Here is a 25,183-nt window from a genome sequence, read left to right as displayed (position 1 = left end):
ATTGTTGTGGTATAATCGTAAGTTTATTGGTAAGTTATGTTATTTAAACAATCTAAAATTTCATTGTCCGTTCATTAAGGCAAGTTTTGTCTGTTGCACAGTATTCAACATTTCCTGCGCCCTTCCGATTGCCAGCTGATGAATATTTCTATTTGCTATAACATAAATGCCTTGCTTACACATAATATTTGCTTACGTACAGATTTTGATTTTGATTTTATTTTTGATTTTGATGAATCGCAACAGTTTCTCCCGAGATTTGGAGGCTTTGCAAGCCCCCAACATAAAGGCGCGATATGTTTGCTTTTTTGTTTTTGATTATCAGTTAACAGTTTTGACCCAAACAGACCCAACAAGTAACACCTTAAAAACATCTATAGCGATTCGAATTAGTTGTGGGGTCCATATAGGAATTAAAAAACAATTGAGGATAAACTAAATAGAGAGATAGAGACGATTTGTGTTTAAACATAGGTACGAGTACGGTTACATTACAGTAATTACAATAGGTACAATAATCATATCGAATATGCGGTAAGTGTTTAAAATTAATAAAGCGTAATTAGATAGATTTCACTACGAACAGAAGAAGGGCAATGCTTCCAGTATACAAATAACAATTAAGTACAATACCTATAATGCCTAGGCTCTCCGATTTTTTTGTGTGTGTTGTTTGTTGTGTATAAATATAAATATTAAAAATATATAGATCCGTTCTACATCAAGAACAGGAGGGTGGCGTAGACCTTCCATCGGGTCGTGAGGTTACTCCAATTATCGCTGAAATAAGCTCCAAAGCTTGTAGCTGGTCACGCGCTTAGCCAGATTGGCGGCGGCACTGCTGGGTGGCGATGGGGCGGAGGACTCGGCGGCCATCGCTCGCCGGTTGTTGATCAGCTTGGAGCGCATCTGCTCGTCGATCAGCTCGTGCATGTCCATCTGCCACTGCTCCAGTTGCTGCGACAGCTCCACCTTTTGCTGAATGGACTCCAGCAGTTGGCTATTGGCCTGCATCAGCTCCACTCGCGTCTTGGCCAGCTCAACCTCGGCCTTCGTGCGCCTATCATTGGCCGCATCCCGTTCTGTCTGCGCCTTGGACAGCAGCTCATCCCGATCCGTGTTGTCCTCGAGATCACCGCGTGCCTGATCCCTCTCCTCCTTGACATTCTGCAGCTCCACGTCCGTTACCGTGACCTTGGCCTCCAGTTGCTGAATCAGCTGGTGACTGCGTTTGATCTCGTCCTCCTGCTCCAGCACCAGGTTGCGCGTCTGGTCCAGCATCTTCTTAAAGTTGCCAGCGTCCAGGTTGAGCAGCAACCGGGTCAGCTCGTCGGACATCGACGACAGCATGCCCTGGCGGAACTCGATGGCCAGGTGGCCATCCTCGTGGCGCTCCGAGCTCGAGATGGTGTTGTCCATCGACTCCAGCTCCAGCGATATGTCGGAGTTGAGTCCTGCGAACGGAATTTAATGTAAGTATAAAACTTTCTTAGCCAATAATAAAAATACAAAAAATATCTTTATTTTATTAAAATTTATATTATTTATGGTAATGGAATAAATATATTTTAAATATATTTTGCCGGTGTTCCGATCTTTTTTATGATTAGATATTCTATAAATTATTATGTTCTAATTATTTTGATTAAGTAATCAGTTATTCAAGGGAACCCACCTGAGTCGTCGTCGTGGCTAACTTTTAGAGAATCCACCAGGGACTTAAGTTGTATGTACACGGATCGGGCTTCCACAAACATTTGGTTGGGCTTCCCCGTTTCCGTGTAGCTGCCATCGTCCTCGTCGCATTCCATTTCGAACTGCAGACTCTTCCTGCCCGGAGTGCTCGAGTTTGTGTCCTGCGGTCAAGGATTAAGGAGTAATTTTAATTATAAATACAATACAAGGTGCACGACTGGGTTTTTCGGTGTATACCGGATTGATTAAAGGGGAAAGGGCTATCAGATAAGCTTTGTATTAATTACTTAAATTTTCATTATAATTTTGATAGGGTTAGTGAAATATCCTTTAGGAGCGCATAAAGGTTGGTTAGTAAAGGCGGAATTATTTAATTGAAGAAAGGTCAACTTACGGCACCCAATCGTTCACTGAGTACGTTGTTTTCGCGCTGGGAGCGTTCCAGTGCTTGTAAGGTGGTCTGCAAAAGCAAAAAAGCTAGTAAATATAAAGAATTTAAGTTTAAGACATGACTAAAAATATATTTATAGAAAAAAGAGTGTATAACCCATTGAGCATTTCTTTGTTTTGCAGATTCCTTTTTAATTAGTTAAAGCAAAACTTCAAAATCTTTCAATCAAGGCAATATGTTCTTGTTGTACAAAATTGATTAGATAGCTTGCATTAAGTCTTCATTGATGAGTCGATGTTATAAAATATTTATAGAATGGAGTTTAATCTTTGCTCACGATAGAGCAAAAAGAAAGTTGTTGCCGGGGAGATAAGCCTGGACATGGCACTCAAGAAACTGCGCATTTGGCTCCGCCTGTCCCATAAATAATCTTCATTTGGCGTTTAAATCACGATTCCGTTGACGCGACGTGATAAAGCCAATTCTGATGTTCCTACTCCATTAAACTTTCTTTCCAAAACTCTAGCTGACTTACCTCTAATTTTGTTTCCTGCTCGCGGGCATGGCGCTCCAGCATGTGAATGCGATCGGAGGACTCCTCCAGCGACGAGGTGAGGCTCTCCTTCTCCTCCTGGGCGTGTTGCAGGCGCCGCTCCAGCTCCTGACGCTTGCCCGTGGTGAGGTTGAGTTCTGTCTTGATGGACTCCAGGCTGTTGACATGTTCCTGCAGCAATAATCATATTTATAACTATACAACTATAAAGGCTAAAGTGTAGAACTTACCTGCAGACTGCTGTTCCTGTAGTGATACTGATCCTTCAGCTCCTGGATCTGTGCGCTGAGCTTGAGCTCGGTGGCGTGTGCCTCCTGGATCTGTTCGGTGAGGCGTGTGTTCTGGTGCTGCAGCTCGTCGATCAGGATGGTCTTCTCCTTCTCCGCCTGCCGAATGGCCGAGTCCTGGGTCTGCAGCTTATCCTTCAGCTCGGTGAGATCGGACTGCAGCTCGAGCACACGCTGATCGCTCTCGTCCTCGGCGATCGCCAGTTTCTGGCGCAGCACATGCTTCTCCTGCTCGAGTTTCTGCCAAAGGGGGAGAAAATGAAAGTTAATTGTGTGTGCATATATGGGGTATTGTTGGTTCTATGACGTGTTGTCAATTATATGGCAGTCAAGAGAATGAAAGTAAAGCCAACAATGGTCACGTACATACACAGTCACAATGCTCGAAGCCAGGCAAAACCGCAAGGTTAACTCAGCTCTCAGCACTCGACTACTAATTGTTTAGTTATTTGCATTTTCAATTGGCTGCAAGCCGGCCAAGATGCAAAATAAGTGAGTAAAAACAAAAGATTTGCCAGACGTACCACCTCTCACTTAGTTTGCCTTTTGCACCAAATTGCCCCACTGTGCTGGCGGCCAAAAAAGCAACTCCCAAGCCCCAAAACAATGCCAACGACTTTTGACACCAGCGACTGCAAAAGCCAGCCGTCAAAAGCAACAAATTCCCATTATTCAAATTAAAATGCAATTGAATTTTCACTTCTCCGCTTTGTTCAGATGCGGTTTGCAGACAAATGGCTGGCGAAAAATTAAAAGCGCATCAGCTGGCAAGCGTTTGGGAGTTTTCAGTCAATTGTGGAGGCAGTTGAGTTTAAAGGCGATTGTAAACCTCCTTCATGTATCTATTTATCTGAGATGTAAAAATATAAATTTTTTGCAATTTTTTGGTTATACTAATATTTGAGTACTTTATTTTACTGCCTCGGCAGCTGATGCTTTGTATAATTAAATGACTTTCGATTACTATTTATTTCGGAAAATTTATGATATCTCGCTACGTGAGCAACAAAAAGTTTCGCTATACTATTTTTACTAATTATTTAATAAGTATGCATTGTTTACAAAAATAACTTTAAATATCGCAAAAGAAAGAGTATTTATTTTTAATAATGCTATTCTATCTGTATATACATATATACATATATGTATGTAGGTAAAGCTCTTAAGAAACCTTTAAGATACCATAAATTGAAACCTTTTCAAATTCATTACTATTTCATTCAATTGGATCAAAGGTCTTTAAGATCGATATGTGTTGGGTGCCAAAAGTGATCTAAGTCGGCTTTTCGAATGGCCCTAAACCTATGAGTATCTATCCACTTGAGAAACGGCAGCAATTAATTTGCATAATTGACAGGCGTGTGTCAGTCTTCGCCAGGTATGAGTAAGCCCCATTTGCTGGGGGCTATTTGTGTTTTTATAACCCGACCTTTTTGGATCAAGGCTCGCGGAGACATTGAAAATTGCATGCAAAGTTTAATCGATAATTGGACCTTCAATTGGCTAACACTGGCTAGCACTGGCGAAAAGGCCGGCTGTCAGCAGAAAAAAAAAAAGAAACAGACAAATAAAGCCGCCGATAGAACCAGTCAAGCCTTGTAACCAATGCAGCAGCTTCTTTATATCACCGCAAAAACTCGGAAGGCGGAAAAGCCAATCCGACCACGTATCGAGCTGGGGAAAATCACGAGTTGGCAATAAATCTGAGAAGTCAACGCGATTGTTTGCGCCCATCAGCGAAACACCAGCGAATTCAAGAAAAATATAAGAGATACAAAACAAGAAATAAACAACAACAGCCTAATAAAGTGGAGCGACAAAATAGTAAATGAAAAGCTTAAATAAAATTAGGGGCAATTTGCATAAAATGCAAAATGCAAAAGACGCCAACGATGCCGAAAAAAACCACAAAGTAGTTGTCGCTGCACAGACCCAAAAGCAAAAGGAAAACGGCTGCAACTGGCAACTGGCATTAATGGAAAACTTTAATACCAAAACCCAATTGCAGTTGGCATCGGAGTTGGCTTTTTGAAGTCGGTGGAGACTGCGCAGCACAAATAAAATTATTGTACATATTGTACTTTCTCTGTTTCTATTTCACGCTCAATGAAATGTGTTGATGATGGCAGCAGCAGCACCACCACCACCACAACTGGCAGCAGCGACAGCAACAGCGGAAGTGGCCATCAACAACTACACAGAGAGAAATATTTGGGTATTATGATTTAATAATATAATTTACATTTGGTAAATTTAGTAAAGTATTTAGTATTATTTAGTAAAGACAAAGTTTACATTTAAAATGTTAATTTAATATTTTAAGGACTTTTGTTCTTAATTAAGGAAATTCGTAAAATATCTTATAATATGAGGTTCGTGAAATTTGATATATAATATTACAATGCAAACATTGTAGGATTTAAAGCAAACGTGCTAGCTTACAAAACCCACCCATATGAGCAAAATGTATTTGAAACATTGCAGATGTAACCCAACTTTTCTCTCGGTGCAGAAACTAGCCGCCACCACAGCAGCCGCCGTGGCGCAAAAAAATGAGTTCACATATTCAAAGGCAAAATCATGTGGCAGACTTTAATTGTAGGAAAACTGAAGACGCAACAACAATTGAAAACAAAACAAAACATAATAAAACAAAGTAAAATCAGTATCAAATTTCATGATGGACAAGCCAGTTTTGTTTTAGCGTTAATTTTATTACGTATTTGGATTTCGGATCTCTTTTTCATCCGCGGCTAATTGCATTGCATGATCACCTGAAATGGGATATACAATCTATCGCAGAGCTGGGCCATGTAAACAAACCCGCCCATTCGAACTGGCAACATGTTGCTTGCTTTTGCTGCCACCATCACTCCATGTACATATATTCATGTGTCTTATTCAAATGCGACGTAACTCGACCCACTTTCCAACTACTAAACGTTCCGCGGCAATTGTTGTTCACTCGCTGCCATCTTTGTAAGGTATGAAAATCATAAATATTTGTGCAGCGAAATTTTGTGCAGGAAATGTCGAAGCAATTGACACGCTTTGCGGCATACAGATACAGAGATACTTGGCGACAGGTGAGCAAAATGACTCATCAATGGGCCAAGTGCTTTCAGGTGCACTTATGCAAATGCCTCTCTAATGCTGGGTAAATACAAATATATTTGAAGGGTTTATTATTTTGACACCTCATTACTCGCACTGAAGAAGTAGCAGTGCCTCAAGTGTATTTTTGGTGTAAATAAAGGAACTTAGATAGGTATTATTATATATAGATATCATAGACAGTATAATTTGTAATAATTTGACATGATTGATATTTATTTTAACATCTGGAGTATTTAAATAATTAGTAGTTAGTGGTTAGTGGTTTTTTGGGAACCTATAAGACGGGTAGTAATATAAATTATTATTTTCTAACTGCTTGTACATTATCACTTTTTTAAATATATTTTTAGTATACATAATTTGCAATATTTCTACATGAATGCTACTTATTTTAATGCAGCTAGTAATGCAGCCAGCTTTTGGAACCTATAAATTGAGTAATAATATAAATATCTATTTCCTAACAGCTTGCACATTATCACTTCTTTAAATAGTATATCATAAAGTCACCTAGTGACAACCGAATTTCCGAATTGCTGCAGAAAGATGTTTTATCTTTCCGTCAAAAGCCTGAAGTGTGGAAGTCATCGCCGTCAATATTTTGCTGATTTGCTGATGAGTTTGGTGTTGAAAGCGGCGTGCCGCAATGGCTTCAAAATGCATTCGATAATTGTTTTCAAATAATTAACTAAATTGCCAGCCACGTCATGTTGGCCCGGCTAGAATCGTGCCACGAAAGGGGCGGTTGCAGGCTGATGGGCGTGGCAGCTGATGACTCGCTTGAATGCTCTTCGCCAAAGCGATGATTTGACAAGGCCCTCTTCTTGAGAACGGATGCAACAGGTTGACTGCAGTTCGAAATTCGAATGTCAAATGAATGGGAATTAACTCAGAAGCAAGAGCGTGCACAGAGAGAAAGGAAACAATGTTGCATCAATCAAATACTACTCTAACAAATCATTTAATAGAGCGAAGGAATATCTTTATAATTTGTATTCAAATGCTTTTGAAATTTGCAAAAGTTTTTAAATTAAAGTTTCATAACTTGTGCAAGTTCATTTGATAGTGGTAAAAGTATCCTGTACACTGAGTTTTTGCAAAAAGCCAAGATTTATTTGAAGTGTCACCATAATAATTCACGAATAAGATTTATTAAGATAAGTAAAACAGCAGGCAAACGCTATTGAATTTAATTTTCTGTGCATTCATAAGCCTTCGGCTGGCTTAACTTTTGAATTGCTAAACACTAAAACACTGCTGCAAATAGAAATGACTCAGGCGGGTGAGCTCAGCTCAGTCCGGATCTTTTGGCCGGTGAGTCAATGGCCCGATCAGCATTGGTAGATTAACATTTCCAAATGCATTTTCCACATAGCCAGCCAACATTGCTATAGGCAATTTAACAGCAATGTGCGTATTTCGTCTGGCCGTCGAAAATAAAAGCAGAGTTCATAGATAAATCAGCTGCACTTCGCGGCACAAAATCAAATTAGACAAGCGTTTGCGGGTGAAAAGCGGTGCGGCCGCCAGGAAAACTTGCAACTTTCCGTTTTCACAAGACTTTTCCACAATTACAATTTTAATTAGAGGCACTCGCACATAATTACAAATGCCATAATGCATTTTATTGGCATGCAAAACGAAATGTAGCGCAGAAATTATGCAAATTGCACGTTTAGCCGCAAGCATTTTGGCTAATTTCAGCTAATTTAAATGAAAACCGATTAATGATCGCTGATAACAAAAGGGGGAAGTCTTGTGAAAAAGTCTCTCCACTTCAGCTAATTGTTGCAGCTCGCTGGCAAAGCTGGCTAAGTTGGCCAAGAAGCGGGAGCAGCCAGCCATTCGGAGTGGAGTGTGAAATGCAGCCATTAGCGCGAATTGGCCCACACTGCAGTTGGATTGCGCATCGGCCATAAATCAATTCGGGTGCCAAGCTCTGTTGACCAACTAGCCAGCAATTGAATTGTCACTAGCCCACATGGATTGGCAGATGGCCAGCAGTTACACTTCAAGAAACAAATAAGAAAGTTGTGTGAATTTTGGTAGTATTTCAAATACGAATTGTTCTAACGAAACTCTCATTTTGTTCTGAATCAACTTTATCAAGAGCCTCTACATTTATTTATTTATACATATTGATAATAAATCACTTGCAGTTGCCTTAAATATCAGCTATAATGGCGAAAATATAAGATGAGATAATTTTCAAGTCGAAAAGTCATGTCAGATAAGATTGAAATGCAGACAAGTAGCGGTTGTATATTTATTGAAATTCTGATTACTAATTTATAAGTATATTTTCACTTTGAAATGATATATTTTCAGTGCAGAGTACGCTGCTAATTGAATCCAACTGTCACTGGTTTATCTAGTTACCCGGAACTTGCTAGTGCTAGAACATACGAATATCTAGAGATACATATGTATATATATTCTCCAAACACATTGACAATGCAGCAGAGTGCAGCATTGACCCCCTCGCCGCGTTTTATGACCCAAACACATGGAGAGCGTCGCGAGCTGAACTGAATTTAAGCTGTGCAGTCATAAAAAAGATTATAGACCAAGTCCAAAAGAGCCAAGCCGACTTGAGTTCAGTTGAATTGAGTTGAGTTTAGTTGAGTTTGCCAGCTTGTGCCAAAAGTTTGTTTATGCGCCTAAGGTCATGTCGCAGTCAGCGGGGGGCGTGGCCAGCCCCTTGAGCCTCCGCCACACTTCACTGACTGACGAGCAGTCCGACTTTCGGTGCTTCCCTCACAAAACAAAAAAAAAAAAACAGTAAGAAAAGGGAAAAAAAGAAGCGGCAGCTAATAAGTATAATAACAAATATAATGCCACAATAAGGCAAAAGGCAGATCTTGGCCATTGTTCGGCTTGGCTTTGCTCGACAGGCAATGCAATTTCGGATGCCCTTGGAAGTGGGGGAGTTTAGGCCATGTAAGACCTTTTGCCAACTTGGTCATGGTGACTGGCAGAGGGATGACAACAATTGGGCGACTTACTTACTTACAGATGATTTCATTACTACACACAACTGGCCTTATAAATAATCATTCGTCATATTAATTCCGAGAAAACTAATATTTACGTAAAAAAAATAAAAATTCCCGATTCGATAGTATTTCTTGCATAAATCCCTTGAAAATTACTTGTGTGATTTTATATGCTTATCTGCATTACACATTTTCGGTGCAATATATAAGTCCTCAAATTTATTTGCCCAACGCTTTAAAACCACTTTAAGTATCGATAAGCCGGCATTATTGTGCTACCTATTTCTTGCTCCATTTTTTTGTAATTGTAATTTTGAAAATTCATGCCGAGGAAAAGCCCTCGAATTACAATGAAAATTGCAGCGAAACCGGCATTCACTGTCTTTAATTTCGAGTATTTGGCATTGACAATTTTGTGTGTCGATTTCCAGATATCGTACAAACCATTGTTAAGGAAATTGTGAAAACACCGAAGAATTGGGCAAGCAAATGTTTTATATTTATCTCAAGCCAAGACGAAAACGATTTCGAGAGCGCAGACAGTTAATTAAACCGAATTTGTGGATGAGGGGGCTGGCCTCAGGTGATTGCCATTTTTGTGGGCTTGTTTTTGATTGGCAAGACGAAGAGAAGTCGCCAACTTGAAGTGTCGCAATTTTCGAGCGTCTCTTTCAAATGTGACAAAAATGTCGGAAACGGTAATTATGATTAATTAGCGCCTCTTCGTGGGACATAAAGAGGGAGTGCTTTTGTTTACAAAACAATTTATAAAATTATTTTCAGCGTAAGACTGGCCGGGTGATTCATCGGAGAAATGAAATCGCTGCACTTGTTTCGGTTTTCACGGTTATCTTATCACCGGCACACGCAAAACATGGCCAAAATGAAGTGGAATGCTTATCGCACTTCCACCGATAAGAGCTATTCAGATAGACGGCTAAATGCGGTGACACCAATTCTGGTAGATGGCATGAGGTAAGCAGTTACAGAACTGCACCGACATGAACCCACTTCTAGATCTGATTGTGCTGCCACAAGCGCAGGCCAAAAATTATTAGGCCATAAATACTTACGGCAAAATGTAACGCCCACTGCGCATGCGCACACACCTGAGACGATGAAATGGGGCAGGGAAGGGGAAGTAGGGAAGCTGGGTTACGTTTTGGCCCAAAATATATATCTTTCACCGACTGTCACTGAGCGTGGGGGCTCCTTGACTTTCGACCACACTCTCTAGTAAAGTCAACGAAACTTACAAAATCACTAAATAAGCTCACTGGTAGTGTCATCAAACGAGAGGTAGATGTGCTGGCGGAATTGTAGTAAAAGACACCTGAGGAGGAGGCCTTAACAATTAGTCACCGTTGCGCATAAAAAGCTTAAGAGTCAAGAAAGCTAAAATCTTTAACAGAAGTTGGGGGAAAAGAATACAAAAGGCTTAAAAATACACTCAAACAACTCCAATTATACTTTCCTTTTAATTAAAGATACAATTAACGATTCATGATTAAGGTTCTTTATACAGCGAAGTCTGATTTTCAAAGATATAGAATCTCATTATGAAAAGTTAACGCTTTAAAGTAGATTAAAAATGCTTTATTTCTAAGCCCAATTAGGCCTAATTTTCCAACTTTAATAGCTGTCTTTCCCATCACTCATAAGCAAAGTTCATCAAAACATTTGTATTAATTCAGCCATTCTAATTCCTCAGCAGCTCATTAAATATTTCAAAATAAAATACTCGTACAACTTGTGTTTTTCAGATGTTATTCTCTAGATTGTTTACACAATTTGAGGTCTCCTGTGTTTCGACCACAATTCTTTTGTTTTCGCCACCAAAAACTCCCCGCAAAATCACCCTCGACTTGCTGGCTAAGAGTTTTTTAATTATGCTGCCTCCGCTAATGACGCGCTCGGCCAAAAACGATGGCAAAAAAAGTATTATAAGCGAAAAATATATAAAAAATATACTTGCCTATATAAAAACAATTATCATATTGGCACAAGTGCCCGAGTAAATGAACTCCAGCCACACAAAGGAGAGGTTTGTATAAACAGTTGTTGAAATAAAGCAAAAAATTGATGATTATTCAATGGGCGGAAAAAGTTTTAAAGCTGTCGAACTGCGAAATCTTTTATGGTTGATAATCAGGCTCACCATGGATTTATTTGAAAATAATTAATATAATTAATAAGTAGTTTATGAAACTACAGTGATGCAAATTATCCATGGTGATTTTATTTAAATTATCACTTGGCGTGTGCTTCCTACCTTTTAAATTAATCTTTCTCCACACCTCTTTCTTTGATTTCCTTTCGGCTTGTATCTAATTATGTGTATTTTCAACTTCCGATTCAGATGTAAATTAGGCATTCGTTAGCGGAGGACGCTCCCAAATGCATAAGGCGAAATTAGCACCTGTAAGCCTTGCGCTAAATTTCACTTTTCCACCTCCAAAAATGGGCGAGTTCATGAGGCTTCCCAAAATGAAACGTTTAAAAATAAAGACATACTTCTCCGAGTACTAACTTCCTTCCTAGTTGTACGACAGATGTTTCTGAAAATGTCATTAATCTTGCAGTGGAAACCACTGTGTGCTTCTGACACAAAAATAAAACTATGACACAGAAAACAGCTAAAATGTACTCAGACCATAAAGCCAAGACCAGCGAAGCGGTAAACTCAGGGCCAGCCAAAAACTGACTAAAAGACTTCAAACTACTGAATATATAAGATGATAATGAGCTACGCTGCGAGGGTAACTAAGAAGTAAGTCGGAGATATGAGATTACTGTTGATGATGAGCTCAGCCCGAAAACAATGGCCCCACCATTGGCCAAAAGATTATTTCCATATAATTCCTTGGATGGTAGTTGAAGGAAAATCTTAAAATTTATGGCCCAATTATATACGGGGAAGACATGTTTTATGGCTCTTTTTGTGTCTCGGGCTTTGTTTATGTTTTGCTCGTCATAAATACAAATAAATAAACATTTTTTGTGGTGGTAGCTAAGGAGAAGTTTGGTCGTGAGGGTTGAACTTCCACTCGATATTGATTAATTTATCGAAATTAGTAGTGGAATTTAGCTGGCTTATTTAAGGGCAAAGATGAGATGGTAAGATAAGTTAAAAAGTGGTTTAATAGAGCTTGCTAAAACGTCGCTTGTAACACTTTGGCGAATTTCTCAGGCAATATAAACGTTGTGTTTATGCATTCCCATTAAAAAGTCAGCAACAGAGTGTAATTTTTTCAACACCTTAATACCTCGGCTGCAAGAAGTCACAGAGATAGACTTCACTTACAGTTAAAAGAAATAAATGTGGCAATCTGTCCATAACTCAAACTGCTGGGCTTACATGATACCCAAGATACCCGCAATACTGCAATACTGCAACACAGCAGAAGCAGCAGCAGCGGAAAAAGCGACAATAACAGTGAGAGCTGCCACCTTTTACCCAGTTAAAGCCAAATTGGAGTGCAACAAGACAAAGTGACAGGCGACTTAGTTCTCAGGCTGCAATGCTAAATGGTTTCCTGGGACCATCGCCATCCGCACACCTGCAGCCGGGGAACAGCAACTCACCTGGGCAAAAGGCTTGTGGGTGAAACGTTTACGCAAACAATGGCACAAAAAAAGCAAGCGCTAATTGCAAAAGCAGGGTAAGGTGCAAAGAAAAAGGGGAGCAGAGATGCACCAAAGTATGGGGATTCCTACTGTCGGGCAGTAAAAGTTAAAAAAAGAAAATTACAGACATCAAATCATAGAAAATTCTACTTATTTAAAACTATCGTTACAAATATTAGATTGAAATGTTTTGCTTTTAAATTAAATAAAATAGCATCAATAAAATATACCGATATATTAAAAAAAAACCCTTAAATGTGAATTTGTAAACACATTAAAACACTTACTATTTAATTATAAACTAATATAAATTATAAAATGGTATGACAATATAATGTTCTATATAACATTAAGTTCATATATGAAAGTAAGACTTAAACACACTTACTCACTTACTTAAATAAAAAACTTTTTTAAAAGAATACCCTCGTTGCGCTCGAACATAGTTTAGATACTCCAAAAAAAGATACAAATTCGCAAAAATAGTGCCGCTAAGCCGAAAGAGCCGTTACATAACACCTGGGCACACACACACACACGCTCACTCCTTAAACAATCAGATACGAAAACTGTTTCGATTGCAGCTTAAAGCATTTCTACTTCTACTGCTCTATGTCGCTCTCTTTTTCTCTGCCTGCGATTGTCGTTGCGCATGCGCAGTAGAGCGATCGTTCCACTATTGCTGTCTCTGTCCCAGTCTCTGAGCCTGACTCATTCACCAAATAAGTCGAATTCGATTTGTGCGGATGCTCTGCTAATTTTAATGCGATTGTGCAAGGTAAACGCTCACAGAAATGTGTAAACAAACTTGAAGATTCATTTAGAGATATCTTTTGGTTGATGCTATCTAACTGATGACGTGATAATTGGCCATTAAATTGGCTTTTAATTGTGGCCATCCATGTTGACCTTGTAAGCTAGAGTTTACAATCAGCTTAACCCGAAGTAGTGGTTGAAGACGTCGATTTTGTTGGATGCGAATCTTAATTGTGCGATAAACTAAGGTGATGAATTGTATTTAAAATGCAATTTCTAATACGATTTATTCATTTTCAACATGTTCTGTAATATACCAATTTATTATTGGTATTTGGTAACCATTTTTGGTTTAAAATTATTATATGGCCAGCTCTTGAATATTTATTTATTAAATTTATAAAAATATTCCAACCGACTAGATACATCAAAACAACAACTTTTTCACAACAGAATGAATTTATTCAAGTTTGACCCAAATTTGTGATACGTGGGGGTCTCTCTTGATAACTCCCTATCCCAGTTTCATTGAGAACGACATATCCATGGGCGATAAGACAGTCGTATCAGACAGTTTTGCATTTAACAGATATATCCAAGCATAGTTATGGTTTAGCCATTTCAATCGAAAGTTGGCTGCATAAATTACTGTCATTGGCAGGAGGCTGTTCCAGTGAAAAGCCATCCTCCAACACCATCTCCATGGACTGAAGAGCTCCTCCACATTGTTTATGCCACTTGGTCTGACACTCGAATTTGTTATCTGATTTGCGTGAGCCTCTGAAAAAGTGCTGGGGGGCTATATCGTATTTTGTGAAATCGTCTATTATTGTCATCATGCTAACGTTCGATGGCCATATACTACATATGAATATTTTCTGTATATTTATTTGCATTTGTATTGGCCTTTGAAATTTGCCAATTGGCCGATTCGATGGCTGGCTCTTAGTCACACAAAAAGTGTACACTTGTACATACAACACTGCGAGTGTATATATTTTTTTTATTGCAACGAAAGCTGCCCAATTAGCAATGTACGTATATATATTTATATATATCCACATATAGATATGACTGAGATATGACAGGAAAGGGTGAGTACCCACATGTAGGCTCTGGGGATATTGTTAATTAATTGCCAATGAGTCAGCTGGTAAGTAGAAGGGCAAGTTCGTGGCTTGTGGACTATGGAAGTTTTCCTAGGCCATTAAGAATTTATGAAACGATTGATTTTTTACATATGTAGGTGAATAGATAACCATATAGAAGAAGATATAACTGCTTGAGGCACTTTAAGGCTAAGTTCACATCAACTGATTTAATTGAAGTGTTGAAGAAGAATAGTCATAGCAACCTAAAACAAATGTCACTATCTGATATTTATTATGATAAGCGGTATCTTGAATAAATAGGAGCTCAGGTCACATTACCCTTACAATCGTCATATCCTTTTGATATGAAAATAAATCAATACGAAAATTACAAAGGCTCTTATTATGACAGCAAAGTCACAGTTTAACTTAAAATTTGTATAAGTTAAGCAGATTTTTTATATTTCCCTTTTTTTTGCATTTTGTTTTGATTTAACAAATTTTGACTTTATTTCTGATTTAATTTTGTTTACGACTCCGCTCAGATAGAAACTTTGGCGACATTGCCAAGTCGACTTCTATTGTTCCCAAGCATCGCTTTGACACCGAAAATTGCCTTTGGAAAGTGAAAATGCTTTCACCTTCAGCAATTCATTAAAAATCATCATCAGTGGAGTGGAGTGTGTGTAGGAACGAAGGTGGAAGAAATAAATTTTATAAAATTATACACATGCAACATATGTACAGACATACATACATACTCGTATGTAGAAAGGTTCAGGTGTGACAACAACAATGGAATTATGGAAGATGCCGCATTGTTGCGGTAGTCACATACTTTGCCATCTTCAAGAGCCCAAAGTCAAAGTCGGGGAACGCCGTCGGATGGTTAATACTCGCAATTTAGTTGTCAGTCGAATTAATTTGCTTGCAGTTATTAATTTTCAGTGGTTGGCCGTAATTTGCACATCAATGGACTTTGACAGCGAGGCGGTACCGTTTGCTCACGGACTCTGCCACATTTAACCATCCATCTATTATGTAAGGCCTGCATCAATAGCAACTATAATTTGAACTGGATTTGCTTCCTGCCAACTGCTCGACATGTCGATTAACTATCATGGAAATGAATGGCAACAGTTAGTTGATCGTGAATATGGCTTGAAGGTCTCCGCCTCCCGTTTCCACCTACCAAAAACCTAACTCTTGGTCAAGACGGTAAGGCCCAAATAAGCAGGTACTGTGACAATTACCATAGATGGGATTTGCTAGCAAACATCAAATTACATAACATGCTATACATAATATATGCCTGGTAAACACAAAATACAAATATAATAAAAAAAAAATCTAGTTTTGTAGCTAATTAGAAACCCACTAATAAAATGCACGATATGCAATTACTCAAAACTTGTATGATATTCTAAGAAACCCTGTAATGTAGCAGTTCAAGCCCCGCTTGTTACAGTTTCGTTTTTTATACTTTCTATAAAGCTCATTACAAGCTGGGGAAGCTAAACACAAAGTCAGAGGGTCGCGGAAAATCCGCATTAAAAACTCATGTTTCCCTGATGACACAAAAAAGCGAAGCGAAGAAGGTGGAAGGAAAATGCTCGTGGCCTGACCAATAAGGAAAGTAATTTCCCTGGGCAAAAAGCCGGCGATGAAAACAAAGCACTCACCATGACATTTTGCCGACCCATCCATCCATCCACACAAACATGGCCAAAGAAATGCTATTACTGGCCAAGAGCCAATGCGAGTGCGAATGCGAATAGGGTGACGCTGGCGACTAATGTCCAATAATAATCGTGCTGCACCATGTCAAATGACCTCAATTTCCCACCAAAATGGGGGCCAACCCCAGATCGTACACCCCCCATTCACGAGGAAAGCCCAGCATTATGTCCACCTTAAATCTGAAAACCTTTCGGCCAAACCAAAATTAAGGCAACATTGGTTTGTTAACGAATAAATTTGCATACCCGTTCGGCAAACGAGGCCAAAAACTGGTGAACTGGGAGTTAACTTTGGGGGTACTCGAAGAAATGCTTAGCAGGTAAATGAGCTCCACTCGGTCTCAAATTCGCTTTGTGACTCATCAGCAAGAAGATTACAAAAAACCAACACTTTTCGTTGTTGTTTCGAAGATCGATCAAACTGGTTTTCAGCAAATGAGATGGACACGCTGCTATATATACTATGTGCCTTGCTATATAAGCCCGTATGATTCGCAAGCAAATTGGTTGATTTTGAAATTTATTTTTGCAAAAAAATAATACAACAATAACAGCAGCAGTCGACAATGTGTTGATGACTTCACCGCAGTTGATCCACGAACGTGAGGAGAGTTTTATTTCGATAAAGTTTGTATTTGTGGGCTACCTGGTCGTACTTTTTATTTTTGGTAGAACGCGAGTTGTTATCTAACCATAGATGAAGTAGGCGGCCAGCAGAGGTGTCTGCGATTGAGAGGTAACCATTATGGCCATAATGTGTTCTTGGCCGCCTCGAGAAGTCCGCCCACCTGACATGGTCAGTTGAGTAAGGCGATGGGCATTGTGGGTGTGGGATTCGATCAAAAGGCGGAAGATACGTTCATTTGCATGAATCATTTCGACTGGCAGAGGAATTAATATAAATATAACACTAATTGTTGATGGTTATTAAAGTTACACAAGGAAATATGCATTGCTCAAAGATTTCGCTTTATTTTTTGTATTTCATTGTGATTTCTATAACTTAATTATAAACATTAGCATATTTATTAGATAACAAATAATTGCAAATATAAATCATTGACTAGCTCGACTTTCTTCGGGAAGTGTTTTATGCATTCAGTACTAAAGCTCTCTAATAATATTCCTCGTAATTTATTCGTAGTGAAACTACAGTATGGTATGGAAATACGTCTATAAGAATACCGCAGAATTTCCTTTCATTAGTCACAAACCATAGTTTTTCACTTCCATTTTCCATGGTTAACCATATCCTGTTTACAGAAAGACTTCAGCTTGCGATCATCAAGGTTAATCAAAGAACGTTTAAATGAAATTACCTTTTCATTAGCATTCTTTGATCGGGGAAACGGCTGAAAGTTTCAATTTAATATCGTAATTGATCAAAGAACAAATTGCCAACGAACGTTTGTGAGTTGCCGTTCTACTAAGAGCTCTTAAATAAATTACTGAAACCAGTTGGCCAATGTCAGAAATAAATAAAAATAAAACGCAAACAGCAAATGTTATTAAAGCCATAAAAGCCGGGCGGACACAAAAAACTCAGGGGTGTAGACTTTCGAAAAGGCCAAACGGGGTTTAAGCCGATAGCAATTTGAATTATTTAAATGCCTAAACCGTAACAGACGCCTACGTTTCAAATTATATACTTTACTTTCGGCTGCCATTTGCAACACTTCGTCGTCCAAGTTGGGCTTAAATTTCCTAACCAGTAATAGCAACAATTGTCTGCAGATCGTGATAAACGAGCGACTTAAGGCTGGCTACAATGGGATGCCAGATTCCAATTGATTTCCACTCAATTGTTCTCCTCGACTGGGGAGCTAAAAACTGGGCTTGCAGTCGAACCTGGGCGAAGCAAACACGTTTTGGTAGTCAATGTAGACAATGGTCAACTATTTGGTCGATTGTCTGTGAACTAGATAATATGGAGTGGGCTTTGGAAAAATTGTAAGCGAAATGAAATATGGCTGAGAACATATTGTGTATAAAAGAGCGATTTAGAGCGGGCTTTTTATAAGTAAAGTTATTACGGTTGAAAAGTGTGGGACTCTGTTTATGAGGTGGAAAAGTTAAACCTTTAGAATAAACACATAAATATGGCTAAGCTGTTCAAGCTTTCCACCTTTCTAAGTAATCGTAATACCTATTCTCCTGCGAAAAACCCTTTAAATGACCACTAATCAAGCCAAGGCCTCTGAGATCATTAGCATGTGAGAATAGGGCACAGAACCATACTATATTATGGCGCATATAAAAGTTAATGCAAAAACAAATCGTAGCTAAAAATAAAAGCCAATGCTCGTAAATTGGCACACACGCTTCAACAGACCGCGAAATAAAATAAAATAGGCGGGCTTCGGACCACGGCAATAACAACAAGCCTGGCCGACCAAAACTACTGCCATTTTGGTCAGAACCAAAACACCTACAACCAAGCGGTCTAATTACGTCAGTCAATCGCAGACCGACCATATATAGTATATATCATATATACTATACTATAGGTATTCGAATGGGATGGGCCTGGTTAAGCTGACCACTGGCTCATCCAAGCAGCGCAGTGACATTGTGCGCTCCATAACTTTGTGAAGAAATTAATTAGATACGCGAACAGACATTTTGCATATTGCCAAAAACACGCAAACAAAAGTGAATTTTGGCAGACGCCTCACGTCACTTTGCTAAACAAAGACCAAAAGCTAAAGTCAAGGTGACTAAAAATTCAAAAGATTTATGCGCCAGCTCCACGCCAGAATTCCCTAAGCCATAACCATTATTAAAATAAAAATGAAGAAAAAAACAAGCAAATAATTTAAGCGACAATTGGCGTTGTTCAACTGACAGGAGTTGACCCTTTTTTTTGCCCTGGCCCAATTTCATTAGGGTAAAGCGATTTCCATTTAATGGCTAATGAAAACTGAAAATGGAACATGGGAATTCCTCAGTTTTCGGCTTTTAATTGGAGCGCTCTATAATAAAACTAATGGCTTTTCAGGTGCCAAACGATTTAAATTCAAAATGTTAATGGTTTTGGAATGCATGAAGTGAGCCAACTATTATTTCAATGGAAATTGGACTGCAGTAACACTCAGACTTTTAAAAAACTCGTAAATGTTTTTATTTAATATGATATAATTTAGTTTGAGATTCACATTTAATATAGCAGAAACATACATATATGTTATTTAAATTTTTGTTTAAAGCTCAATAAGATTTATATCAATTCAATAAGCAAATACTTTTTTTTCGCTGTTCTGTCAACTTAAAAATGAAATGCATTTAATTAAATACCTCAAAATATTTACATTTTAAAAGATATTCAATTATTTGTACATATGCTTTCCGATGACATCATCTGACTAAATATTCAGGATATTACGCGAGTAGCCCCCAGCAATTGGCCTTCGCACTTTCATTTCCCAATGAAGATGAAGTCACTCAACGCGCTTAACTACAAAAAAAAAAACAAAAATAAACCAGCAGAAAAGGAGAATACAAAACCCAGTTACAGTGACTAAGCCAACTACGTAAATATGGCCCAAACCCACGGAAAAAATGTACCAACGAAATTATTCAAGTTCAACGCATTGCTGCGTCCTCTGTTTGGGTTACTGACACCATCAGGTGGTCCCCAAACCAACCCATCATTTCCTGCTCTCTTCGTGCATCGAATTGCCATTAATCGGCGTTGAAGCCTAATTGATAAGAATACATTGTGTACCTGTCGGTCAACAGAAGTACATTAGCCTAACTATCGGTTCAGGATGGGAAAAGGCGAGGTAACTAAGTTCGAGGCAGCCAATATGCTAATGAACGGCCACGAACTTGAGCCGTGGCTTGAACTTCACTTGGAGTGATAGCTGGAACGGGTGTTTTATGTTTACCTATCGGAAATTTCTTCTATTGTCATTTTTACCCGGAAGTATTTGTAGAGAGTGTGTGTGTGTATGAACAGGTGACAGGCGAACGAACCGCACCCACCCACAGAAAACCACCCATTCGAGCGGTTCAAGGTCGGGCGGCAGACATAAACTTTGGAAACATTTGTAGGTGTTATGAACAGACTTTGCTTTGCTACCACCATGTTATCAGGAAAGTGCTCGATAAAGCCAATTTTTAGAGCGACTTCAGTAGAGCTCCTCGGCTACATCATACATTATGTGTAGTGTAGCACATGTGCCGGGGTGGCAGACAGCGAAAAAAATCAATACTCCTACGTGATACACTATATAGTTCAGTAGTTAACTGCGCACACACTATGTCACCGTCCATAAAATGACATATCGCAGCCTTTTTTGTTTGTCTAAATTGTTTAAGAGCCCACCAACAACCACACAAATTGCAGTTGACAGCTGTGGAGAAGTGGAGTTCGCAGAGCTGCACTGGACAGGTGCTGTGTTTCAGCTCTTAAAAATCAATATCCATATGTATTATTTAATTCCCGACCTGGGAATGCCAGCAATGCGTCAATGAGGGGTCACTTACGGACACATGTCCGCAATAATCAATGCAAATCATCGGGTGAGTCAATCAAAATTCAGGTACTCAGGTATATAGTAACTGCCGTTGCCAATTTGATAAATGCGCTGGCATTTAGCGATAACTATTGGATTATTTAGGAAAGGGTTTGGAACTCAAAAAGAAAAGAATTAATGGCCCTTGCGGCAGAATCTTAGCAAATCTGATACAGTAGCTGCTATAGAGATAGAAGCAAGGTAATAACTTTGCTTACCGAATTTACTTTACCAATTCAGATGGAGTTTGTATAAAAGAACGTGAAAGTATTCCATTAATAAGCAAGATATAATAAAAATAATGATTGGGAGTGCTTAGATTAACAGATCTCTTATATAAATTTAGCTAATATTTTTAAAATAAATGTATTCATTAACCAATCGTTTAAATTAACTTTTAACCATTATAAAGAGATTGATGTACGAGATACTCATATACATTCGATTTGCTAGCCATCGTTAGCCATCTCCATGGCCTTTCCAAATTAAAGTGTATTGAAGTATCAATTGAACTGGCTTTCCTAAAAGTGCACTAAAGTGCATCCCATTTCCCAAAAGTTCTTCTCTTTCAAACCATTTTTACTTCTCCACATTTAGCATTTACTACCCATTTAAAATGGTTACTGCCCCAATTATCTTTTCTTTAGCACTTTAAGTGTGGTCACGACTCACCTCGATTTTGCTTGAATAGTCCTCGATGAGCTTCTCCTGCTGCTTGACCAGCTCCTCGTTCTTCTCGAGCAGCGCCTTGCCCAGTTCGGCGGCCAAAAGGATGTCCGACTCCTTCTGCTGCAGCTGGGCCCAAACATCCGGCTCCTGGTCGTGTCGACGTGCCTCCATGGCGCTGATGTAGTGCTCTAAATCAATCGAATCCCCAATTAGTGACGAGTGGTCGAGCTGCTCGAAGCCGGAGTCGTCCGGCCGGAATAGACCCCCAGTTCCAGCTCCAGCTCCAGCTCCAGCGCCGATCGAGTACTGGCCAAACTGACGTGGTCGCTTCGATTTGTTGCCACCGGAGCTGCTGCTGCTGCCGCCGCCGATGCTGTTGTTGTTGTTGTTTTTGGTGGATATGGATGAGGCAATGGCGGCAGCGGTTATAGCATTCGCTAGCTTTGGTTTATGCATGATCGTTAGCGGGCAGGCTTGGACTTATTTCAGGCGGGCAGGTAGGTGTGTTATGGTGTGTATGTGGTATTACGGGCACGGATAATAACAACGAACCAAATTTACAGACATAACACACACACACATACAGTAATAGTTGGATGCAATTGGTTTTGAGTTTAGGTTTTTGTGGTAGTTTCGATTTATCGTAGGTTAGGTATTCAAATGGCTTTGATCTGGTCGTAGGATTAGCTTTAGCTGGCGCGGCGATACGATGATATATCCGAGCATAGTTCCATGGACACCAGCTGCTCCCAAGAGAGCAGACCCGGGGTTAAATCGACTGATGCGTTTGAGCTGCAGTTGATTTCGGTTAGATATATAGTAAGTACACAGCCGTAATGGGAATTAGCATTAAATGTGGTGTATAGATATGTGCCCGCGAAGACGGCTCTAATCATTGGCCAAAAGGAGCGACGGTCACGTTGAGCATTTGCCAGCACGTTTTCAGTTACTTGTTACTGTCGTTTTTTTTTTGGTCGGTTTTGGGTTTTTTGCTGGGTGGTCAGGGGTGTTTTGGGCAGAGGGATGACATATAACTACAGTGTTAAGCAAGAGGGTTAATGTAAACGGAATTTGCCTTTAGCCCCGACTTAAGTTAGTATTTAGTTAAGCTCCGTGCGGCTTGGATATCAAAAGGGGTTTAAGTTTCTTGGGGCAACATGCATGGATATTTACAGGTGGGGGGAATATCTGTTAGGTTGTTTAGGTTATCCCACAAGAAGTTCAGTAAATTTAAGGGATTTAAATGCTTATGTACAGAGGTTGCTTTAGTTAACGTGGTTGTTCCAATGAGTTTAGTATGAAGCTCCGCTTTAAGCCTAGCTTAAATTTTGAAATACCCAAATATGTACAATTAATATTAAATGATTTCCAAAGCTTTGTCGGCCAACTTAACGCAACTATAGAGACAAACGAAGGGAGCTAGAACCCCACAAAATCCACAGATATCGCTAAAAATTTCGTCCGATTTTTCAAACTTATTTATATATATATTTTTTTAGCAGTTTCCATTTGTTATATAGATAATTTATTTGGCAAGCACTTCACGCTTTGCTGCTTTTGGTAGCAACAGCAACTGTAGTTGAAATGTATAATACGCTTCAGGCTAAGCTTTTAGCCAACACTTATTTATTTATTTATGTGCGCTTTGTGTTTTTGTATTTTATTTTATTTGTTTTATTTTGATTTTTTTTTTGGAAGCAGCACAGACACAGTTCACAACTACACACCCGATTTTGGATCAAATGGTTGGTATTATTGTTTTGCATTTCCGCTTTAGGAATGCCGTTTTTGGCCACAGTTTGGCATTATTATTGACAAAACAACAAAAATAACGCGCGGATTGCATGGGATATATTGGTCTAATTAATTCCCCCAAACGGAAAGTATCCAAAGTATCCAGCAGATACTTTCCACTTTCGCAAGCGCGCTACAGTCTGGCCCTATATTTTTTTTTTTAAACTATTTCAATATATATATGTATATATATGGCTAACTATATCCGTATATATGTATGAGGGCAGAAACCTCGGTCACGACGACGCTGCTCCACTCCAAAGCAGAACTTCCGATGTCCGTTTCTCAGATTCTCCGATTCTCAGATTTTCGGTTTTTCGGATTCTCCGATGCCGTACAACGCGCGCTCGCTTCGCTTCGGTTACGATTTTCTGGCTTTCCCCAGCTTTTCAGGGGGCGGCTTCGCGGGGGGGCGTGGCGTATACGTCTGTCTGGCGCGAACGTTCGTTACTAACTGAATGGCCGAGGCGCCGTGCTACGAAAATTGGCAAAACAAATGAGTAACCAAGCGACGACCGACCGACTGGCACTGGCACTGGCTAAGCCTCGTATCTTGGCAACAACAACCAACAACAGCAGTTGGCTCTCTTAACTGTCGGTTAAAAAAGAGAGTTACCAGTGTTCCACCAGGGTTGTCGCTTAATCGCAGTACAACAGCAGCGATAATAACAGACGAGTTTTATTATTTATTATTGGTTACAAGGGCACTCAGATAGCAAAGTGCAGTGATGGGGGGTTAGCAGATAACTAATGATTAAGATATCTTCTTTATGTCGATATTTATTTGTGGAACTGGTTTTCTGTTCAGCTACTGATAAGCAAATCCTAATAGGCAAATATAATAATAAGCCAAGTCTTCAAAATAAAATGTCATGATTACTTGGGTTATTTTGGACAGATATATCAATATATAAATAAACGTATAACAATATGTGAAGTATACCAGCTTTAAAAATATTTACCCGTATTAAAATGCAATATAATGTATATGTATCTGTATATCCAATAGATCTTTAATCTAGAAGGAAACTTTAAATTACTATATCTAACTACCAGCTGACAACCCTGGTAAAACCATAACACAGCTCCAAAGGTAAGCTCCACTTGGCGCTCTTCGGCTCCAACTTCCTTCCCTCCTAACTGGCATATGGTTGATTTGGCCTCGCAGTCGCTTTCTCTTAGCCGACATATGTTTTGTTTACTCTCCCGTCTGTTGGCTGCGTCCGCTCTTCGCCGTTTGTTTTGCATTGGGCCAGACTTACGAAAGCGGCCAAGTGAACAATAATGAAACGCAGTGACGTTTCGAATAGGGCAGCGGGGTACTGAGGTGGATGGCCATAAGGGAGGAGGGCCAGAGACCTGGACCTCCAAAAACCACGATGTGCATACACACATGTACCCAAGCGTACACATTTCAATGCAAAATTTACCTACGGCAAGAACACAAACAATGGGCCCCAAGAATGGCAATCACAATGGGTATGCACTAAGCAAGTAAAGGGTATATGTTTGTAGGAATTTAGGTGATAAAAAATTATTACAGGTACTTTATTTTATAGGGTTTCTAGATTCGCGGTTATGTTAAAAGGTAAAGATGCCAATTTATTAAGTCCGGAAGGAAGTATTTAAATTGTAATAATTTTCAAGTAAATTAATCTCTAGACATAACTTACCAGGTCAGTTCTAATTACTGAAAGATATCAGATATCATAATGATATATTCTAGTACAAAACCTATAATTATAACTATATCTAACACATTCTGCTTTCGGGAAATGAAAATAGGTAGAAGTATGTGACCCCAATGTTTCCAGTGCATCCAAGTGAGGAAGATTTCTAAAGGGGCTTGTAGACATGGTCAGACCGTCTAGTGCGTGGTACTAAGCCAGAGTCTTGCCGCCTCCCCGCCGCCCTGCCACCATGCCACCATCCAACTTCCCAAACAACATGC

General features: G+C 39.3%; 1 protein-coding gene across 3 annotated transcripts; it reads right to left on the bottom strand.

Moving 5' to 3' along the window:
- Positions 1 to 4: 4 nt before the first annotated feature.
- LOC6534051 (bicaudal D-related protein homolog) lies at positions 5 to 23,692 on the bottom strand. Of its 3 annotated transcripts, none has more exons than XM_039373649.2 (7): positions 23,464 to 23,692; positions 21,442 to 22,472; positions 2,870 to 3,166; positions 2,622 to 2,810; positions 2,090 to 2,155; positions 1,676 to 1,856; positions 5 to 1,454 (listed from the first exon to the last, which is right to left on the bottom strand). In XM_039373649.2, exons 2-7 carry the CDS (start codon positions 21,892 to 21,894, stop codon positions 775 to 777), a joined length of 1,866 nt encoding a protein of 621 aa, XP_039229583.1. In that variant the 5' UTR covers positions 21,895 to 22,472; positions 23,464 to 23,692; the 3' UTR covers positions 5 to 774. The 3 variants fall into 3 exon arrangements, with proteins under 3 accessions (XP_039229583.1, XP_015050398.1, XP_002094737.2); XM_015194912.3 differs by having other exon boundaries at positions 21,442 to 22,230; XM_002094701.4 differs by having other exon boundaries at positions 21,442 to 21,626; positions 23,464 to 23,690.
- Positions 23,693 to 25,183: the final 1,491 nt, after the last annotated feature.

Source organism: Drosophila yakuba, chromosome 3L, assembly GCF_016746365.2.
Source record: "Drosophila yakuba strain Tai18E2 chromosome 3L, Prin_Dyak_Tai18E2_2.1, whole genome shotgun sequence".
In the NCBI taxonomy this organism is placed as follows: Eukaryota; Metazoa; Arthropoda; class Insecta; order Diptera; family Drosophilidae; genus Drosophila; species Drosophila yakuba.
This window is presented reverse-complemented; position numbering and strand designations above follow the sequence as displayed.

Coding starts and splice junctions, on each gene's coding strand:
- LOC6534051 (XM_039373649.2), bottom strand. CDS start 21,894: ATGCATAAACCAAAGCTAGCGAATGCTATAACCGCTGCCGCCATTGCC. Junction 3,167..21,441: donor ACTATTCAAGCAAAATCGAG/GTGAGTCGTGAC, acceptor CCCCTTTGGCAG/AAACTCGAGCAGGAGAAGCA. Junction 1,455..1,675: donor TAGCCACGACGACGACTCAG/GTGGGTTCCCTT, acceptor TTCCGTTCGCAG/GACTCAACTCCGACATATCG.